The sequence below is a fragment of the Hippopotamus amphibius genome, chromosome 4, assembly GCF_030028045.1.
Source record: "Hippopotamus amphibius kiboko isolate mHipAmp2 chromosome 4, mHipAmp2.hap2, whole genome shotgun sequence".
NCBI lineage: Eukaryota > Metazoa > Chordata > Mammalia > Artiodactyla > Hippopotamidae > Hippopotamus > Hippopotamus amphibius.
In genome coordinates, this window is record NC_080189.1 from 176730817 (window position 1) to 176754363 (window position 23547).

The window sequence follows — 23547 nt, forward strand, 5'->3', positions numbered from 1 at the left end:
AGACTGTGCAACTGAGTCCATTTTCAAAGGGAGACAATATCAACAGCCACTACTAATGTAGTACTAACCACTAGCTATTATTATCATAGCAATATTATAATACGTAATAGTAGTGATATGTCAAACACTTTTCTAAGCATCTTACATGTGTCATCTCATTTGACCCCTCAGTAATTCTATGGAATAAGTGTACTATTGTATCCATTTTACATATAATGAAATTAAAAGCACACACTGGTTAAATAAATTACTCAAAGTTACATATCTGGTAAACATCGAAACTAGGATTTGACCCTGCGGGTCCTAATCCACCACACACGCTCTGAACAGTTAGGCGCTGCTGCTTCTCCTTACTGTGGCTAGTTATCGTATTCCAGGGGCACTTCTTTTAGTAAAAACTTGGTTTGGCCTTTGGGAATGCTGGCATCCATTATGAGTCAATAGAGTATAGTTTTGGCTCTCTTTGAGATCTAGGGAGGAAAGGAAGTGCTTAGTGCAAAGATGTACCATCTTTTTCTTTTTCTTTTTTTGGCCATGGTGCAGGGCTTGCAGGATCTTAGTTCTCCGATTAGGGATCGAACCTGTGCTTCCTGCAGTGGGAGCGTGGAGTCTTAACCACTAGACCGCCAGGAAAGTCCCCATCCTTTTGGAAGTTAAATTGAACTGTATCCGAGGTGACGTGGACAGTGTTTCAATTCCCAGGTGTTTTAGCTCTATCTCCCACTCAACAGTTCATTGTAGCTAATAGGTCAGAGCAGAGCTGACAGCCTATAGGACACATCAAGTGGGAGGAAGAAAGATGACACGGAGGAGTGTAGCAAGTCCCTGGTTGGACTTTAATACTCACACGTTCAACACTTGGGCTGAACCCAATGCATTTTCTTTCTTCTCTTTGCCTACCTCAGTTTCTAAAAATGTTTCATCTCTTTTGTTTACTTTCCAGTAATTCCAGTAATACAGAACCTACAGCTATTGTCCTATGTATTAGACCAAGTTATGATCATTTCATCATTTTCACTGTTGGCTTATACATCTGTAATAATCATATTTATAATTCTTCATTTTACTTATGCTGTGATAAAGTTCAAGACAAATAAGATGGTCTAAGTATTTGGTGTCTAAGATTCTTTGACAGTAATGTTTTCTACTTACAAACAAGTTGGTTTCCTGTGCATTTTATATAATTTATTATACACATTCAGAAGTACTTCTTGCTTTCAGAATTCAGGTTCTTGGAAAGAAACAAGAAAGCATTAAAGATGAATTCTCACAGAGTAACCCTCTGTCTTTCTATCTGGGTATTCTCAATGAAGTTAAAATTATTTTGGTTAAAATATGCAACTTCAAATTCCAACAGCATCATTTAAGTTCGAATTGCATTTTTAGAGTAATAGTCCTTTGGTATTCACGCATGCACGCAACTCTCTCTGATTTCAGTAGAGTTTTGTACCTATTTTCAAAGGCAGAGATTAGGCTAAGTTTTTAACTTCAGTTAATTTAATCTATAGGCGAGGAGAGATTATGTGTGGAGAAATATGGAGACCATAAGTGACTACATCAACAGTTGAGCAGTCCACCTAGGTCCACTTAGTTCATAATTGGACTCATATTAGAGTTCATGGAGGTTCCCCAAACTAGGTGAGCAGAAGGCAAGTCCTCTGTGTTACTCAGCTTGCTAGACCTTGAACTTAGAGCAATGTTCTGTCCTTAGAAGGAGATCAGTAAGTATTTGTTGAATTGAATTGACTTTAGTCTAAATTTCATCTATCACAGGAACTCTTCTAGAGCATTTACTTAATCTAGTGGTGACTGGGGGTCCTGGGTAAGATTTTGTGTGAGTGCTGAGTTGTCCTCATTTTAACTTAGTAGGGATCTAAGTATGTCAATGGACACGTAGTTTATACACAACTTCAGAGTTTAGCTTTTTGTTTGCTTTTACCATTAGAAGGGACTATGAAGATCACCTAGTTTAATCCCCCCTCCTGCCTCCACCCTCCACGCCCCCATCGCTACAGAGGAATGTGTCCATTTTATATTAGAAGCATTCTGGGATCATATTTTAAACATCTAAGGTTGTCTGTAGGGATCTTGCCTTTTATCTGGCAGAACATTTAAAGACTTCCTTCCAGTATTCCCATTTGAAACATTCTTTTGGAATTCCTTCCCCCAGATCACTCTTCTGGTGCCATTCAAACTACTAGCACATACAATCTTTTAAAAAAATCATTGAGTTTGGGGAAAGCTACTTGCCGCTAACTCTTTAGAAAAGGTTTAATATGTGTTTTAAAAGGGATTCTAGTTTCACTTCAATAATCTTAGTTTAATTCTAATTTCTAATGGCTCAGGAACAATATACAGACCTTCAAATGACGGATTTATAGTCCACAGAGTAGCTTTAGAGTATAGCATGATCAAGTAAACTTTGTGAAGTGCACAGATCTAATTCAAATGTCAAAATTCATAATCTTATAGAATGTTTACTTGACATATGATTTTTCTGTGCTATAAATGCCTCAGGGCAACTTCTCATCTTTCCCCACACCCACAGAGTTCTTCTCTTGATTTCTCTTGATGTTGGTAGTAAATGCTTAATAAAGAGGCTCTCGGGAGTGAAGAGGAAAGGTGAAAAGCTGTCTGCTGGGTCACACTCTTCTGAGCACGGCATTCTTAATACTTAATATTCTTTTTGGTTGGGTGTGCAGACTTCTGGGAAAGAATCTCAGATGGGGAAGATGGTTTTATCATTCCCAAGTTAGACAGTTTGGTTGGGGAAATAAATTTTTTTTTTCTGGATAAACTTCACAAAACATCATGAAATCACAATGCATTGTACATTTATTCATGAGCCCTTCTTAAGTTTTTTCCACAAATGAAAACATTTCCTTACATTGAAACATGAATGGTAATTTAAAACTGGTTTCATGGATAACTCATCTTCAGCCATTTTTTCTCAACCTCACCTACTTATTAAATCTAAAGGCAGTGAGAGAGAAGTTTGCTGTTTCAGTGCTGACATTTTTCCCTCCCTGCATATATGAAGTTGGTACTGCTATCATTTGGAAACCCTGCATATACAGGAAGGGAAGAATATCAGTACAGAGCCTCCAAAGTTGATTTGACTAGTGTTTGTTAAATTATATAAAACTTTGGAAAAATACTGCTGTATATTTGAAAAAAATAATGTGCTGTATTTCCCCCACCAAGGAAAAGTTGATGAAAACAATATACTTAATTTAAAGAAAAGCATTAATGTATGCTATACAACTAATTTTATTCTCTAAGGCAAAATATTTTTTTCTATGCCACTTCTATAAGAGCCACATCTTGCAATTTTGGAAAGATGCTGGTAGTAGGCTAATTTAGGGCTGAAGTTTGGGAAATAATATTTCTGACTTATATCCATTGTGATTTTAATGGAATTTTCAGTGGGATAAAATCTTACAAGTTTAAAACAGATTTTTGGTGAGTGGGTTTATCAAGAATATAACATTTAAAGGTGGTACTTTTAGGAGTAATTGAGTTATGTGAGGAAAGTATAAAGTCTGATAGAAAATCTAATGGTGTATTTATAATAGATGTAGGCAGGCAGGGGTAACTGGAATATTGACATTATCCCATTGTAAAGTATAAGCCTACAAAGTTAAATACATCACACACAAAGAAGGTAAATTAAATCCCTTTAAAAATAAAAAAAATTACACTTAAATCTTAAGTTATTTATTGCTAAGAAGTATTAAGTAACTATTCTGAAATTATTTTTATTATTATCAATTGTTTTTCCCTGGACATTGGGTAACAGAAGACAAAGGAAATTGAGGTAAATTAGGCACATGAAAAATAAAAAGCATGTAGTCATTTTTCTTACATTGTAACATATTTTGCACTAAGAGTAAATAAAAATAAATGTAAATTTGGAATAGCGAGCATGCTTGACACTAACCAATTCTTCACACCACTGTAAAATTGTAAATGGAGTATCATTAACTAAGAACTTAGTAATGTTTGATGCACATAGAATAAGTGTAAAATAAGATTATTTCTATGTAATGAAACATTTATAAATTGTTACCTGTTTTGATTAACATCGGAGTATACTATATCAAAGCACTTTGTAAGTGCAACAGATATTACCAGTATAATGTATACATATTACCATTATAATGTCTTTAATGATTAAACAGTATAACCTAACTTAAAAAAAACTAAACATTTGGCTAAGCAGTCACTTCTCCGATTTTTAAATTAACAACTTTTCTGCCTTAGTGCTTTGACCGAAAGGTTTTTATTTAAAAATTAACGCTAAAAGAAAGCCAATTTATTTTTAAGAATTTCTTTTTATTCCCATTCAACTCTTTTTAACTTTGTAAATTATCTTTCCTTTAGTTTTTAGTGAGTTTTGTTGAGTAATGACGTAAGTAGCAGCAGTAATATGTATCTGAGATCTTATTGTATGACGTGAAGCTATATGACAGATGCTGCTTGCTTAGTCTTTAGAATTTTGCAGGTAACTATTTAATAAACCACTGTTTGTATTCATAAAATAAAATGTTTCCTCCCCAACATGCAAAATTTAAAAAAACACACATAAAGAACCATTATCATTAGTTCACAAACATATGCTATGGACCATCTACTCTATATTATTTTATAGCTTTTCCAATGTAGTTTAGCTAACATTTTAGAAATATGTATTATTTCTAAATTCATATGCCTGTTTAAACTTCATTATCTCAAATGATACTGACAGAATGTCATGAAACAGTATCATAATATACATATAGACATTATTTTGATGCAATAAACATGTGATTTTTAAGACTTTCTTAATAAACACACATGTTTATTCTTTGCTAAAACATGTTTCTGCAAGTGCCATACCTATATTTTGCAAGTTTTTATTTACCTGATCAAGACAGTCTTGCTGAAAACTTCCTTTGCTTTGAAAGCTGCTTTTAATTAGGGATAAAAGCCCTAACTCATTAGACAAAGCGATCATTCTTCCTTCCAGGAAACCTCTCCTTCACAAAATCAATAAACTGTAAAACATGGGTTTGGCACTGAAACATGCATTTTTATATTTTTGCTCCTTACTAACCAGATAACACATGAGATGCAATGCAACTTCCACAAAATAAACCTTACGTTGTTGGTATCTCTGAGTGTGAAGCTATGCGACCCGTACTAGATTTGTAGATGCTGCTGGTGTGGCCATTGCATCTTATGTGGGATATATCTGGTGTTTTATTATTTGTTTTAGAGTGTCATTTCAATGTAATGTGCTGTTCTTTGTGTCTTTGTTGTCTCTTTTTTTTCTTTGTCCCCCCAACAGCATTTTGTCCCGCACAGGGAAGAAGGAAAACCAAGATGCCTCCAATTTGACAGTGCCCATGACCATGTGTCTTTTTCCTGTGCCATTCCCACTCACCCCATCTCTAAGACCGCAGGTCAGTTCCATCAACCCTACTGTTACTCGCTCCCTCCTTTACAGCGTCCTGCGAGATGCTCCCTCTGAACGTGGCCTGCAAAGTCGCGATGCTCACTTGTCAGACTACCCTTCTTTGGACTATCAAGGCCTCTACGTGACTTTGGTGACTCTCCTGGATCTAGTTCCTTTACTACAGCACGGCCAACATGGTGAGCATTTAATCAAAACTTTCGAAAATGTACGTGTATGTTTATAGATGCCAGAGACTGTCATTGTTATTATAATAAATAGTTTGAAAGGTATTATGTGGCTAAAGCCTTTATTACACTGAAACTTAATCATAGTGTTTCCCTTCCTATCATTTTTCGCTGTTTTATGGCCAGAGGTATGTTATCCAAGAGGGTCTGCACTGGGGGGGATGGGCTTGAGAAAGGAGGACTATAAAAGGAACTTACCTGATTTGCTTATTGGGGGACTTTGGTTGAAACTATGATTTGGGGGTTAAGTTTTAAAAACTTGCCCCCCAGAAAATGTAAGAGGTGGAGCTTGAAGGCCATGTCAATTTTGGGAAGCAAATCACAGAATATCTCTGGGACTCATTTTTCCTGTCTTTAAAACCAGGAAGTTAGATAAGAGGAAACCTCTAAGAACTCTTTCAAATTTAACAAACAATCAATAGTTATTAGAAAATGTTGACCAAGTGGTACAGTGTATAGTGGTGCTATATGCCTCGTATAGTGTATGTATACCGTGTATGGTATATACTATACCCTATTAGTGATGCTTTAGGACAGACGCCTAAGAGCATGCTTCTTTTATTAGCTCTTCCCCTTTTTACTGTGTCTTTAGTCAATTTCATTATCTAGCATGCTTACTAAATTCTTCTAACCCATAAAAAGGAACACAATAATGTCTACTGCTTAAGTATTCAATTTTATATTTGGGAGAATCAAATGAAAAATCATACAGTAAGAAAAAGGATTTTTTTTGCAGCAAATGAGCTTTTATGCGTCAGTTGTCTTAACTTTAAAGCGCGGATGATTTGGTCCATGGAGGTATGATAACCAAAGTTTAACTGTATAAAAAAATTGGAATTTGGGATATGGTTAGGTGGTGGGAGTTATTTTGTCTTTTAGTTACGGCAAAGTCTCCTAAGAGAATGCTTAATGGTTTCTTTAGTAAGATGTGTTCTTAACTTAAAAAAATTTTTTTTAATTTTCTTTTATAAAAATGATGAAATAAATGATTATTAATTTGTTTAATTTGTTTTTTCTTCTTTTTACAATTCTGTATTACAGTGAATATAAAAATGTAGAAACTTGAGTTTGTTTATTGTACAATTTTGTAGCCATTTTCAACCTAGTCATTTTTATTGTGATCCTATCTCAGCTCAGGACTTAAAAGAGATGACTCTTTGCATATAATATTGCCAGAGCTTACCACGGTGGTGAGCTTGTCAGTGCTTTTCCTTTGTGACTACCTGCCTGGTCCTGGGATGGGCCACTGCGTTAGGGCCCCTTCATTAAGATAAAAGCATTCAGTTTGGTATCTCACCGCCCATTTAACTGCAGTTCATGTGTAAATTGTGACAGTTTCAGGGGGGAATGATTTGTATGTTTACTTTTATACCCATAGCTATTTTATGACTTTTTACTGTTATCTATAGATTGTGTTCTTTTTTTTTTTTTTTTTTTGTAGACTGTGTTCTTGTTCTGCATAACAGATCTTAGAAGATAGGAAAAACTCACTAGACCATTCTTTAGAGGTTAAAAAAACAGTACAACACTGTTTCATCAGAATTTCCAAGGGAGCTTGGAACATGGAATTCTAGTTCCCGAGCCGGAACTTCTGAATAAGAGTGGCTGAGGCGTGGGACTTGAGGATCTAAATTTTTAACTAGCTCTCTGGGTGATTCTTCTGTATACCGAGCTTGAGAACCACTGCACTGTACCCAGCAGAGCTGCATTTTTGTTGCAGTTCAGCTACTAACTCTCAGGTGATCTTGGGTAATCACTTTCCTTTCTCCAGGCCTCAGTCTCCTGACATGGAAAATATTCCGGGGGGCTTCCTTTCAGTGCCAGCTATAACTAGGCTAAAATGCAGCAGAGGTGTCTTCTGTACACAGCCTCAGTCAGTTCTTAGCAAAACACTTGTGAATTTTCTGTTTCATCGATTTGAGCCCAAGGTCAACTGACCCTCACTCCCCAGTGGGCAATGTGGTCACGTCCTCTCTGCTGTCGGTTGATATGCTTGTTGAGGTGTCATATTAATTCTAATGATAATCAGAAATAACATCAGGCATCAAAATAGCCCAAAATCTGCTGCAAGGCAAACAAGTCTAATAATTTTCTCTTGCGATGGATACGAAAATGAAAAAATATACCTTCATTGTCGTCTTGGCTGATGACCTGTATATTGGTAGATCCAGAAACATCAAAATATATATTCAGGGTGATGGGATTTGGTCTACATGCATTCTAAAGCTAAATAGTTATGATTTTCTGAATGTCCTCTATTTTTAATCCTTGTACAGGTAATAAGAGTAGTAACAGTATTAATATTCATAATAATGTCTAATATTTGTGGAGCACGCATTATGTGCTATGTTAAGCACTTTATGTTTTTCTCATTTAAACCTCCTAACAATCCTTCTCATGAAGTGAGGTAGGTACTGTTCCTATCACTTAAAAATGTTGATAGAAAGATTGTTATTAGGTGGCATGTCCTTCCGTGATGGTTGATAGCTAAATGCACAGGGTCACGCAGTAGCAGTTTACGACTTCCTTTTGTTGCTGTGTGCTGAATCTGCTGCTGTGCTGGAAGATGCACATTACCTCATTGCTCAAGACTCCAGATGAAGGAAGATTGTTCGGTTGATAGAGCAGAAATAGCCTGGTTTTATTTCCAGTCTTGCCCTTGACTTTGCTAAAACTTCCCGTGAGAAAATAATTTTACATCCTTGTGCCACAGTTACCTTGTGTAAAATGCAATGGAGGTAAGAATGCTGGAGGGATTTTAGGATTCATTATCATGTGGAAAGTGCTTTTAATTTATGAAATCAAGGAGTAATATGAATACCAAGTACTACTGGAGGTAGATGAAGTGTTGAGGAAAAGCTCATGTCATAGACATGGTTCACCCTTGAACAACTTAAGGGGTTAGAGGCACTGACTCCCCCCACACAGTCGAAAATCTACAACCCTGCTGTTGTCTCTGTCTCAAAAACAAAGGAACTGATAAATGACTCACCCAAGGGCAGGGAGCTGAAATAGTTTGGATAGAATCAGGACTCAAACCCTAGTTCTTTTGGTTCCACTTATTGTGATCTCTAATTGAACCCAAACTTTTACGCACACTTAGTTGATTTAAAGATCTGTAAAATGAAGATACAGGTGCTATATTTAGTGAAAAAAATCCATGTATAAGTGGACCCACACAACTCAAATCTGTGTTGTTCACGAGTCAGCCGTATGTTTCTTAATGCAGTCATTCATCAAATACTGTGTATGCACTACACAGAATTCTTAATAGGAAGGGAGTGATGCTTGCTTATAATGTAAACAAATTCATAAAAACTTAAAATGTAAAATTAGCATTTTTTAAATTGTTAAATGGCAAAATATTCAGTGACTGATTACTTGATTTTGTTTTGTAGATCTTGGACAGTCAATATTTTATACAACTACGTGTTTGCTCCCCTTTCTCAATGATGATATTCTGAGTACTTTGCCCTACACGATGATATCAACCTTAGCTACCTTCCCTCCGTTTCTGCACAAGGATATTATTGAATATCTTAGCACATCTTTTCTACCAATGGCTATACGTAAGTTCAGTCTTACCTGATACTGGATTATTTTTATGTGTTGCATGAATGGAAATTGCTTTTGCTATTTTGGGCTTGTCGATTTTCAGGATTATAATGGAGTCACTTGCCGTATACACGTGCTTTGTTTTAAATTCAGTCATTTCAGCATGAATAGTATGGCGAACATCAAAGAAATGAAAAGGCAGTTATACCTTAGAATTGTTTTATTCACATAGTTTGATCTTATAGGATAGGAAGAAAGAACATACACGTCAAGGCACAGTCTATATTTCCTACATGTAAATTATGGTGTTTTTTTGCTACTTTAGGATAAAGGGTGGAGTGAAGTGTTGCCTCAGATGTAGAAATTCTTATCTTCTGCATTTGAAGGCAGTTGGGTGTGCTGGGAAGAGCAGTAGATAGAGTCAGGGTATGTAGATCTCCTGTAGTCTCAGTTCTGTCTGTAATCTGCTGTATGATGTGAGGTTGGGCAGCTGACATAGTTGAAACCTCATCTCCAGGATGATGATAGTATCAGCTTTCCCTCACAGGGGTGTTGTGATCATAAAGTGAGTCAAAATTTATGAAAACATTTTGAAAAAAGCTAAAGCTTACCACTCATGTGCAAGTTACTGTTATAAACATGGAATCGATTTGAATTGTTTCAGTTTTATAAACTTAATTCTACAGGCTTTCCAGATGTGATAACAGAGAGAAAAAAATTAAAGTTGGGTCGTGTTTTTTATGATCAAAATGCTTTTAAAGTATTTTTGTAAAGAAATGGGTGATTAATTAATCTATGTTTCAGTGGATAATCTGAAAAGATTATGGGTTTAGGAGTCACACAGATCTAGATTCAAATCACAGCTCTGCTACCAACCAGCTGTGTGAGCTTAGGCAAGTTACCTAACCTTTCTGTTTCTTACCTGTAAAATGAGAATAGTGATAATACTGCCTCGTAAGGTTGTTGTGACAATTGAGATGATTAACTGGAACATTGGTAGGGTGCTACTACATTGCCTAGTGTTCGATAAGTGTTAGTTTACTTCTCTCCTTTCCTCAACTCTCATTCTGTAATAATGCCTGTGTTGCTCACATTCAGTTCCTAGAAATCGTTTTTTCACCGTTTTGATATTATGTACTTTTTTGTTGTTTCTTTTTTTATTGGGGTATAGTTGCTTTTCAGTGTTGTGTTAGTTTCTGCTGTACAATGGAGTGAATCAGCTATGTGTATACACATATCCCCTCCCTCTTGGACTTCCCTCCCCACGTCCCTCCCTATCCCACCCATCTAGGTCATCACAGAGCACCGAGCTGAGCTCCCTGCGCTATACCACATGTTCCCTGTAGGTATCTGTTTTGCACATGGCAGTGCACATATGTCAGTCCCAGTCTCCCAATTCATCCCCCCATCCCATGTCCACATGTCCTTATGGTCTTATTAAGGTTATTGCTTTGTAATAACAATTGGTAAACGTGTACTTTTGAGCCACATTTACTTATTTTTCAATTGAGTTTAATTTTAGTTATGAAATTGTAATTTTCATGTCTTTTAAACTAAGAGTCTGACTTCTGCCTAAATTGTATAGCTATTAAAAAAATTAGCAGACTGATTATACTATTCAAGTAATAGAATATTTGATCATTCTCTTTTTTGGTTTTTTTTTTTTTAAGGACCTGTGGGTGGTGAGCCGACCTTGCCTGCCAAACTTTATTTATTTATTTATTTATTTAATTTTTTTCTGTTTTGAGTCTTCGTTGCTGCATGCGGGCTTTCTCTACTGTTTGTTGTGGTGAGCGGGCTTCTCAGTGCAGTGGCTTCTTTTTGTTGTGGAACATGGGCTCTAGGCGTGTGGGCTTCAGTAGTTGTGGTACACAGGCTCAGTAGTTGTGGCTCACAGGCTCTAGAGTGCAGGCTTAGTAGTTGTGTTGCATGGGCTTAGTTGCTCCTTGGCATGTGGGATCTTCCTGGACCAGGGCTCGAACCCATGTCCCCTGCATTGGCAGGTGGATTCTTAACCACTGAGCTACCAGGGAAGCCCTCTTTTTTGGTTCTGTGTAACCTTATTGACAAGTACTTGCTTATGGATACAGCCTTAGAATTGCATAGCTGTGTTTTTCTTTTATAAGTATGTTAACTTTTAGACACAGAATTTTTTTTTTTTAAGAATAGTAGGTGAGGCTGCATCTCTCTAATAATGAGTGTAATTCATTGTATCCTTCCTTCTTAGAAATAAGTTAATAATTTTCACAGAGGTAGTGCATATATCAGGCCCCTGAAGTTATACTTAAGAGCAACCGAGCTTGTGACAGCTGGTAACTTGTTTCTTCACCCTTGATTATTAATTTCTACTTAATTAGAAAGAGACCCCAAAACGTGCCTTGTATTGGAACCCTTACTTATATCAATGTGTGAACCTTGGCAACTGAGGAGAACAAAATAGTAAGCTGAGTTTACAAAATTTGTTTGAAAATTTTAATGTTTATTATTGGGGTACCTTGGTGTTCATTTAAAGGGTAGGAACAAGTCATTTCTGTCTCTGGGACTCCCTTTTTTTTTTTTAAACTGTAAAGGAGAGGCTTAGAAAAAACATTCCATCTCTAAGGTTATTTCTGGCTTAATAATTCTAGGTTAAATAACATCAATCTTATTTTATATAAGAGGCACATATCTTTCTCCAATGCAATCACTGATTTGGTTCGTTTATTTTGTTGCTCTGGTTTTAGTCTCTTAGTTCTGACTTTCTCATTTCTTGTCACCGTTTCTGTGGTTCAACAGTAGCCAATCTTTGTCATCTTTAAATCTTTGAAAATAAAGTGCGGTACTAACCTTTAAAGCCAAATTCTATTAAACGATTCAGGTGTTCCTTTTGTACTTACTCCTTCACTGAGTAGATAAAAAGGACATAGACCCAAAGATGGAGGGAACTGAGTTCCAGATTAACCGTGTCACACTGAATTGAATGTGCATCTGTCATTTGCACCCATGTTGGTTTTATTTTTGGAAGTTGTTTCAGTGTCTAGAAATTCTGACCAGAACAAGAGGGGAGCATTTAACTTCTTTGAGAATATTTTTATTTCAGGCCTGAGATGAAGGATGTTGCATTTTCTGAGTACTTGATAAAGTCTTTAAGATAAAAAGGCTTTTATCTCTTTGGTATGGTATTCACAAGGTCAAATGTAATACATGGATAGTTTTTCAGGTGTTAAATGATTATATCATTAAGGCCTGAGAAGATGAAATTCTGAGCTCTCAAATGGACCTAATGAGGTATCGCAGCTCCTTCAGTTTAAGAGTCCTGCATGTATATCAGTTTTGTCTTTTATGTCATTTTTGTCAATAAACCAAGTTCTATGCTTTTATTTTAAATAACTCTTTTGAGGTGCTGCGGAGCAAACTGTAATTTATTATAAAAATTTCCTTTGACATAACCTTTTCTTGTTAACTCCTTCCTTGTATATATATTAAGATTTCACTTGTTTTTATTCCACATGTGCAATAGGCTTTGTTTATATATATACATATATTAGAGGAGTTACTAAGAATTGAAAAAATCATTTGCATTTCACCATGGAAACCTCTCTTTTTTCACAACGGTTCTGTGATTTGTGGACCAAATTGAAATATGGATGTTGGGAAGATGATACTTTGGCAGAGAAAAGAAAAAGTGGGTCCTAAATGAACATTATTTGATGTAGGATACATTATTTTAAAGTGAATAGTAAAGCTGAACAGTTAAATCAGTGAAAGACCCTTCTAGTGGTATCTTGGTGTCCTGAACTATGTAGTCTCATCTAGTGTCTTTTCCAGCTTAAATTTCCTCAGAAGTCACTTACCCTCAGGTAAAAAGAAAAGGTTCATTTGGATCTTTGCATTGAATTAAAAGCAGTTGTATGATTTAATTGAATGTCTGCTTCCAAACCATCGGTCCTGCATCATTTTTTTGTTCTCCTGCTGCGACAGAGGATGCATGTTATGTTCTATGATCTTCCAAACACTAAGTAAATATAATAGAAAAAAGACAGTGAAATACCAATACAAGATAGTGATGATATTTAAATAATCTTTTATATATAAAATCTATTTTATTAGCTAATCGTTTTTCTAAAGCAGATCTTACTATACTATAAGAGCTTTATCATTGAATTGTGGGAGATGTTTTGGAATAGGAATCCAGGAGGGCTGAGTTGTGGTCCTTCGACTGTTGACAAATCTCTCAACCTTATCAAACTTTAGTTTCTTTAGCTGTAAATTTGTAAATAATCATAATCTCCCTTGTCTACATATTTGTTGTGAAGACCATGGCATAACATATGGGGATGGCCTTTGAATATTGTCTGATGTTATACCAGTGTATAACAGACCAAATACACCGTCAAATGACAGACATGTCAAATCCCATTGCAACTAATTCCAATATTCTGCTCAAAATTACATCTTGTCCTGAAATTTTATCATCTTAAACATTGCTTGAAATAATAAGGGGCCATCTGCTGCGGCGTGGGACTTTTTCTCCTAGAGTGTGTTGTATAATAACAGTAATTGTTATACCAGATTTTGATCTCATAGAACCTGACAGAACATCTCTGCAGTGTTGATGGGCAATTCTGTCCCTATGATGTTTTATTAATCTACCAATCTGCACATATTTTAATGCTACATAGACTTCAGGGTCATGGTGTCTTAGTCCTTCCTTTATGTTGAACTGATACAACCTTCTGACAGTACAGGTATCTCATACTCAAACCCTGTCGCATAGAACATGATTACTTCTGCTTACACACACACGGGCCACCTGCTAATCCAGGCAGTGCAGTTTGGCAAAGCACAGGAAATGGTTCTGTCATGTTTCAAGACTGGCATCAGAATGTTTTTCTTCTTCCCAGATGATTCCCTTACCTTTTTTTACCCCTTAAAAGGTAAGGCTAGAGGGGTTTATTTAAATATATTTCAATTCAGAACACTTCTGACCACTCTCTCTCATCTGGACCAGTCCTGTAGCTTCTGAGCTGGTCTCCCTGCTTCTACTCTTAGCCCTCTTAGCCTGCTCTCCACCAAAAAGCCAGAGCTATCCTCCAAGTATATGAATCAGATCAAGTCACTTCCCTCTTCAAAACCATCTAGTAGCTTCCCGTCACTTCTACAAATCAAATTCAACACCCTTCCGTGGCCCACAAGGCCCTCTGCCTTGTCATCTGGCTCCTGCTTATCTTCCTGCTTCACTACTTGCCTCTGCTCCTGCTCACTCTGCTCTGTTCACATCGGCCTTTCTGTGATTTTGTAAAGACACCAAGCTTCTGCTTTTGCTCTAGGCTTTTTTCCTCTGTCTCAGAAGCCCTTCTTGCGAATGGTCACATGACTTGCTTCCTCACTCACTTCAGGTCTCAGCTCAAGTATCCTGTCTTCCCAGAGACCCTTCCTTACCCTCAAGCTAAAAAAAGGACCTTCCACTGCTTTCTACCTATTCCCGTGCCCTACCCTATATTTCGTCATGGGAATTTGTTTGCCTGTTCCTCTTGAACAGTGCTGTCCACAGAACTTCCTGCAATGATGGAATGTTATATAAAATTCTGTGCTGTCCTATAGAATAGCTGTTAGCCACACATGGCAACTGAGCACTTGAAGTGTATCTAGTAAGAGAGAGGAACTGAATTTTTAATTTAGTTTACTTTTAATTAGTTTAAACTTAACCACATGTGGCTACTATATCGGACGCCTCAGCTCTAGCATTTAAACTTCATAAAGACAAAGATTTGCCTATCTTATATACGGCTATGTCACCAGAGCCTAGAACAATCCTGGTGTATAGGAGATACTGAAAAAATATTCTGTGAATGAATAAGTGACTAGAACATTAGCTATGAAGTCAAGTGACGTGGGCCGTAGTCCTAATAATTAGATTGGTGTTCTTGTGCAAAATTTGATATTTCTTCTATAAAATGGCTTTTCCCATATGCTTAAAAAAAAAGAGAATCGTATAAGAGCTATACGTGATATAGCACATTAGGAATTATAAAATGCAGGAACAGAGTAAGAAATTGTTATTGTTCATAGAAGGAGGTGATGGTGGTAATGATTGTTTTGGTGGTGCTAGGAGGATCAGGGAATAGGTCTTAAAGCTTAATTGTATTTCCTGAGCGCATTATTAAATGTAAAATTTTCTTGTTTTGATTAAATCTCTGCTTCCTTCCATTGTATGTAGCTTTGGCCTTATACACCCTCATGGGGACAAGCTGCGCATCTGTTTGTATCATGTCTTTTTAACAAGATTCAATACATGATGTGTGCCTCTGCATGTTCATTAACTTAGAATTGTGGTGATTTTGTTCAGTCTGTTCGAAGGCTAAGAAATTGCAAGGCACGGTTTGTTTATAGCAGTATTGGTGCCAGTTTCTGAGGGCTTGAGCCGGGGGAGCACTCTTGGCTTTGTGGCTGACCATTCTTGAGGGAGAATGTGGATTTGTAGGGGTAGGAGGGACATGCAAAGGTTACCGAGCCATTTGGACTGTACTCCAAATAAACTTCATCTAAATCATCTGAGACATTTGGGCATCTCTCCCATTTTTAAAGGCCTCCAGGCACAGTGATTCTCAGCCTCCCTTAATAATAGTTTTCATTTTTTAGAAACACTTATAATTTAAAAGTTTGAAATGAATTTAAACAAAAGTGAAAACACTTGTCCCAAAAGGAATGGATAGAGTATACATATAATTAGTTTTCCTTGTGTATGTCGAAGACTACACTTTTTTTTTTTTTTTTTTGCTTTTTTCCCCTTTACACAAAGAACAGAGGGCATGCAATTATCCCTCCCGCATCTGGACACCTTACTATTTCCTTTCTTGTTCTCATCCCTCTGGAAGTACTTCTCAAATGCAGCTCCAAGGCCCACTTGGTCAAAATCACTTGATGTTCTTATTAAACGTGTAGCTTTCCTGCTTCCAAACGGACTGAGTTAGACTCTCTAGATATGGAGCCCCAGAAGCTGAATTTGAACAAGCTCCCTGGCTGAAGTCTGAGAGCAACTGAATCTTGTTCTTTAGGATTTGGCTCAAAGATTTTTTTCCCTTGATTAATCATATTTGATTAATCAACTGTAACATCTAAGAGCAGTGAACCGATCCTCATATCTTTGTAAAATTAATACTTATTTATATTGTATAACCAAACTAATTTATGTACTTGAATATCGCCTGCTTGGTGCCTTAAAAGCAGCCCAGCAGTGAGTGATAACAAAAACAAACTCACATAAATGGAACTTAATTATAGATCTGTTTTGTTTGCTTATTTTTGAAAAGCTATTGTAAAGGCCATCATCCACTGTGGTGCTCAGTTTTTTATGTAAAAAAAAGAATCGTTAAATTTTTTTGTCTTCTCTACTTTATTATACAACAAACCTTTTATTAGTGTTTTAATGTAATGATTCTTTTATACATTTTTTGAAGTTTTTTTTTTAATCTTTATTGGAGTGTAATTGCTTCACACTATTGTGTCAGTTTCTGCTGTACAACAAAGTGAAAGAGCCACATGTATACACATATCGACATATCCCCTCCCTCCCGAGCCTCCCTCCCAACCTCCCTATCCTACCCCTCCAAGTCTTCACAAAGCATCAAGCTGGTCTCCCTGTGCTCTGTATTAGTTTCCCACTAGCTATCTATTTTACATTTGGTAGTGTGTATTTCTCGATGCTACTCTCTCACTACGTTCCAGCTTCCCCTCCCCTGGCGTCCTCAAGTCCGTTCTCTACGTCTGCATCTCTATTCCTACCCTGCCACTAGGTTCATCAGTACCATTTTTCTTATAAGTTGCCTTATTCTTTTTGGTTGTAGGTGAGATACTATTCACATTGCATTTTAATACTTTAAAATAAAGCAGATTTTAGGGTTATCTGCTTTTTTTCTTGCTATGTTGATGGTTTTCTGCAGTTCGTGTTGGAAATTGAGAGTTGAATTTTTGGGTGTGTTATATTCACTATCTACTGTTCTGTTCATGCTTTCTTGACAATTTGCTGCAGGAGCCCAACTATAAGGAGAGGTTTCTGCTATTTCTGCAATTATCCTGAGAAAAGGAATTCATTTTATATTTGAGTCCTTGTAAAGTTTCTCTTATCGTGGGCCCTCTCTCAGTTACTGTGTTTAGAATAATAAAGTACTCTGGAGACAGCATATTACCCCAAATGACCTCCATCATTGCTAGTTCTGGATGCTTACAGAGGTTACCTGATACACTCTATTAAAAAAGAAAGAGAAAGAAATGTAATACAGTGTTGGATGTCATCATAAACAGACCACTTAAAGACGTCTTAAAAGCAGTATGTAAGTGGTTATCACACGGAGATCACAATTATACTGCTATAAGATGAATTTTGAAGAATCCAACTGGCTTTGTGTTTGAATATTGCGGGATAGGATAAAATGTCCAGCCACAGCATTATTCACAGATTCAAAAAGTGCTTTATTTCCAACAACTCAGATGGATATGAAGATGGTAAGAGCTCTGGAAAACTAAAAAAGTGATGGTCATGGTGATTCAGATGCTGATGATGAAGTTACATGTGAAGGTTTGAATAAAATTGTTTGATGATCGGTGAGAATTGAAAATAATTTTAAATTAATATACTACTTTTTGTAATACATGATTTAAAACTTGTATTTGTAACTAAATGAATATGGTACCCATTATAAGTAGACTCTTTTATCTGCATCTCAAAGTTAATACATTCATGTTCAAAAACCTTTTATTTTTACCTTCTTATTGGGATAACCTTCGATATGTCTTATACTTGGATACATGGAGGATTTCATTTTTTCTTTCTTTTCTACCTAGATATAAACATCTTGGAAACAGAGATCACATCTAAGTACAGTTCTGATAAAACGATTACATTACATTTTTGCATTATTCCTGCTTCTTAAAGATTCTCACTAAATGTGTCTATGATAATGACTACTGTTGCGTTTGTATGCTAGGACAAATTTTGTAGTTTTACCTATGGAAAATTTGTATTGATTTTTTTTTTCTTCTTAGCTCTCATGCTCTATGCAAAGTAGCAACTAACTATACATATACATATATATAAATATACATACATATATATAAATTGTCTAATCAAAACAATTTTGGTTTCAGTGGGTTCCTCAAGGAGAGAAGGCGTTCCTGCCCACGTTAATCTCTCTGCATCATCCATGCTAATGATTGCAATGCAGTACACCTCCAATCCAGGTGAGTGGAAATTTGGATAGCTTCACTAATTCCGAAGCCAGTAATTAAACAAGACATCAAATAAGCAAGCGAGAAATTCTCATGTGAGAAAAACTTCTCTTAGTAAATAGAAACTGGAGATGTGGTAGAAAACAGACTTCCAGATTGAAATAAATTTCCCTTACCTCTTTCATTTAGCAGTAATCTTGCTAGCTACTGATGTTTTTAGAATGTTTGAGAACACAGTTTTAGAACACTGACTGGAAATTGCTCGAATACTAATCTATAGAAATAGTGAAATTAGAAACATAAAAATCACCTGTAATTCTAACAACTGAAGATACCCCTGTGAATATTTTGTGAATTTGCTACTCTAATACTGCATGAATATCCTTTGCATGTAAATCTTTTTTTACATATCCTTGCACATAAATCTTTTGTTACATTCCTGCTAATTATATATGATAGTACGCTGTAACCTGTCACTGAGTGTTCTTATAACATTTGTATAGAGATGGACAGATGAAAAATAATATCTTATTTTGATTTGTGTTTCTTTGATTCCTAGTAATGTTGGACAGATTTAATCTGATATACTGTTTGATTTCCATTCATCAGTGTAATTGCAGATGAACTTTGGGAATCTGACCTAAAAGGGGGCTGACTGTTGGAGTCACATGCTAAGATATGAACTCAGTGTTTATTTTCATTTGGAAAGTAAACAAATTTGGTGGCCCTGTTTTCAGCCTTCTACTTAATTACATAATGAGTAATAATTGAGTTTTTGACTCGGGATGAGGAAAACAACTTTTTTCATTTCAAAATCTTAATGCTCCTTAGTCTGGAGTATCATCCTTTAAGTATGAAATTCTTTATGATTATTATGAGTTTCATTAAAATGTATATTTTTCAGGAAGTACTATCTCGTATCTCACTCTGGCTTAAAGGATCCTCATAATATCATTTATATTTATTAGATGTTACATCCTGAAAAAGACCCCTTCACATAGAATCGACTTAGTTAACTAAAGTCTCATCGTCAGGCTTTGGTCCTAATTCCCAAGTTGGGAGGCAGTAGAGCAGGTCGGGTAGAATCATGTGCTTTGAGGTTAAGGGAATATGGGTTCACATCTGAGCTCAGTACAAATTGCCAGTTAGCTTAATTTTGAGCAAGTTCTTTAACTTCCCTAAGACTAAGTTCCCTCATCTATAAAATGGGAATAATTCTTGCTGCAGTACCTTAAAATGTTGTTGTGAGGATGTAATGACCTAAGTATGTGTGAAGTGCTTCCTTAGCACAGTGACTTGGCACATCCTAAGCACTGCTCAATAAATAGCAACAGTGGTCTCTACAATCTGCCATTGTCTTCTTAGAGTTGAACCTTTCATTGGGAAACCACTGTGATCCAATAGTTACTTCTGTTATTTCTAAATATGTATTTTCATCTGTTCATGGGGGAACATTTATCGCCAGCTATTCTATACTAAGAATGACATCTGAACCCCAAAATTAATCTTGTGATGGGGGAAACTTTAGAAGTGAGGTGCCATCCACCAAGGGGCTCTCTGAGACCAAGGGGTAAGGCATCATTATCCTTTGAACTTTTATTGGGGGAGACAGCAAGTGGCAGCTTGGTCCTTGTAGCTGATTGTGTATCAAGGATAGAGCACAGTTCTCGCTCAGGTACCAGGGACTCATCGAGTAACTCCTGTGTACGTGGCTCTGTGCTAGGCATTGTGAAAACCACCCTGAAATGTAAGATATGGTGCTTGCGATGGAGCTTCTGTCTAATTGGGAAGATTAGGCATATTCACATAAATCATTAATTTACAATGTAAATTTGTATGTAAAAAGTACCAAATAAATACTATAGACAGTGTTAATTCATCAGAGGAGAGAACTCTATGGGTTGAAATGATCAGGAAAGGCTTCATGCCATTGAGCAAAGTATGGGTCTTAAAATACAGATAAACTTTTGATTGATAGGGTACATGGGGTGTTCTGGGAGGGGGAACAGTTTAAATAAAGGGACTCTCTAGGTTTGTTCACAAGGTTTGTGTAGCAAACACATGGGGAATAGCAGACACTGTGTAAGAGAAAGCACCCTGGATCCTCTGCATTTGAGAACTCAGTCATGGCTTCATAAAATTCCAAGTCAAGAGGATTGTTTATATACTCAGCAAACAGTTTACTAAGTATCTGCTATGTGCCAGGTACTGGAAACACCATAGTTAGCAAAATAGAGCCAACACCTTCCCTCTGTTGGTGAAGCTTATCTCGCGGTGGAGGGAGAAGGGATTAATCAAATAAAAAACAAGTGTCCAGTTTCAGGACTTCCCTGGCAGTTCAGTGGGTAAGGCTCCGTACTTCCACTGCAGGGGGCATGGGTTCCATCCCTGACTGGGGAACTGCCGCATGCCTCGCAGCACAGCCAAAAAATAAAAAAAAAATAATAAAAAAATAAAAGCAAGTGTCCAGTTTCAATTGTGAGAAGGGCTTCGAAAGATGTATGTTGTGTTACGATGAGACCCTATAAAAAGGGGATTTTTCTTTTATTGAAGAGGTCAAGGAAGGCTTTTCTGGGAATATATCATTTGGTCTGAGGACTGATGGATGAGTAGCATTAACAAGGCATATAAGAGGGTGGAGGTTTCTAGGCAGGGGAATCTTATGTGTCAGAGGGGAATCTGGCAAGCAGGTGGGACTGAAAGGTCATTGTAGCTGGAGTTCAGAGTAAGGGCTGCTTGGTGTGAGATGAGACTGTAGACTTCTGTGGGCTAGAACATGCAGAGTGTCGTGGGCTCTGGGAGTCCTGCATTTATCCCAAGTCTAATGGAAAAGCACTGAAGGACTTGGAGTGGTTGTGTGTGTGTCACCCTAGTTGCAGTTGAGAGTGGGTTAAAAAGGAGCCAGAGTGGCTACAGGTTGACCCAGGAAGAGGCCACTGCATTTGTCTAGGCGTATAAAAGTCAGGGTTGATTGAGGCCGAGAAAAGTGGATATATCTGAGAGCTATTTAGGAAGTAAAATTGATAGGGCTTGGTGACACATTGAATATGGTGGGGTTTTGGTTTCCTAACTGGGTGCATGGTGATTCTATTCACTGAGAAAGAAGACACTGGAAGAAAAAGATCAGGTTTCTAAGGGAAGATCATCAGGTCTACTTTGGACGTGTTATGGTCAAGGTGTCTTTGAGACATGTGAGAGGAGATGATATACCTTAGACTAATACAATGTTGTATGTCAGTTGTATCTCAATAAAAGTGGGGAAAAATCCACGCATAATCTCAGTAATAATTCTATATGTCCTAAACACAAAGATGCAAATAAATCAGCTTCTTTCAGCAAAAAGAGGTAATAGTAATTAGGATGTTGTATTACGAGCCTTGAACTCAGAACTGAGCTCTGGGCTGGAAGTAATAAACTTTGAGCCCTCATGTAAGTGTCCAGTGATATTCACTGAATTGCTATAGATGGTAACTGAAGTTGTACAGGCACACCTCCTTTTAGCGCACTTTGCTCTACTGTACTTCACAGATACTGTGTTTTTTACAAATTGAAGTTTTGTGGCAACCCTGTATTGACAGATGATGGTTAGCATTTTTTAGCAGTGAAGTGTTTTTAATCGAGGTATATACATTTTTAAAGATATATTGTATACTTAACAGACTACAGTATAGTGAAACATAACTTTTATATGCATTGAGAAACCAAAAATTTTGTATGATTCACATTATTGAATGGGAATTCACATTCACATTGCAATATTTGCTTTCTTGCTGTGGTCTGGGACGGAACCTGCAGTATCTCTGAGGTATTGCTGTACATGAGTGTGACATTGCTTAATGATAGAGCATAAAATGAAAAATAGATTTGGTTTAAGACCAGGCCTTTGGAACTCCAGCAGATACTGGCTCATTGGAAGAGGATGCGCTTACCAAGGAGACAGAGAGATGTTTGGCTGAAAAACAGAGTCTTTAAACTATAAAATATGTTTGTTTTATACTTAATAGGAAGTCTTCGAGATAGCTCCGCAGTATCAGGGACATGAGATGCCATCTGTATTTCTCCTGAACTTCTCCTCATATTTGCAAGATATGCCATAGTGGAGGTTATTATATTCTTACATAACCACATCTAAAAACAGGTTTCAAAAATATATCCTATCAAATCCTATCAAAAATAGGATCAGTCAGGGCAAATCAGAGAAAGGTCTCCTGGTATGTCTCTTTCCTTTTGTCAAAGAGGAAAAACGAGTCTCAGAAGCTTGCCAGCCGATTCTCTCTTGGGTCTTGCTGGCCAGCACTGAGTCACATGGCCAGTCCTAACTGCAACAGAATCTGGGAAATTGTCTTGCTTTGCAGTCTGCGTACAGGGAGCTGCACAAAGAAAGGGTTGTTGATAGCAGTTGAGTAGCAACAGCAGTGTCTGCCGCAGGTCATAGGAGAGGGTCAGTCATGAAGTCAAGGCAAGAGGGCAGTCAGCAGTATTGAATGCTCCTGAAGGTCACGTGAGAGGCAGACTGAAAAATGTCCATGGGACTGAACAACACAGAAATCATCGATGACGAAAGGGAGACCTGCTTCAGTGCCGTGATAGTGTCGGCAGATAGATTAGGAAAGGTATAAAATGGGTATCTAACTAGAGTGAAAGTATTTTTCTTCCATAAGTAAACATAGGCAAGTCAAAGACGCTTGCCATTGTATAGCTTTTAAGCATCCTTCAAGATGGACTTGGTGATAAAAGACTCCTGTTCTTATCCATCAGTCTGTCATTTGCTATCTATCCAACCTTGGGCAAAATAGGAAACTAGACCTCACTTTTCTAACTGCAACATGGTGGTTATGAGATGTATAATATATAAAGCTCTTAGCTCAATACCTGGCACATAATGAATGCTCAATAAATGCAAGCTTTTATTATGATCCTATTAGCCTGTTTTTTTCCTGTGTTGTTCTTGATTACATTGATATGTTTATATTATAAAAGTATGATCACCAGGGAGTTTCCTTAATATTTCCTTTAATAAGATGAGGGAAATACTTCTTAAGGATCTTGGAATCAAGCTTGATAAAGTCAAGGGCGTATATGATTTTTGAAAGGTATGAATAT

General features: G+C 36.9%; 1 protein-coding gene across 3 annotated transcripts in view; it reads left to right on the plus strand.

The window, feature by feature from the left end:
- The first annotated feature begins 5600 nt into the window (after nt 1–5600).
- UNC79 (unc-79 homolog, NALCN channel complex subunit) overlaps nt 5601–23547 on the plus strand; it is a 201067-nt gene continuing 183120 nt past the window's right edge. The window contains exons 1-3 of one of the 3 annotated variants that reach the window (XM_057732406.1): nt 5601–5634; nt 9081–9251; nt 18364–18456. In XM_057732406.1, coding sequence (XP_057588389.1) covers nt 9164–9251; nt 18364–18456 — 181 coding nt within the window. In that variant the 5' untranslated portion in view covers nt 5601–5634; nt 9081–9163. Of the gene's footprint in view, nt 5635–9080; nt 9252–18363; nt 18457–23547 lie in introns of those variants that run through there. The other 2 variants (XM_057732407.1, XM_057732408.1) reach the window with 2 other exon arrangements.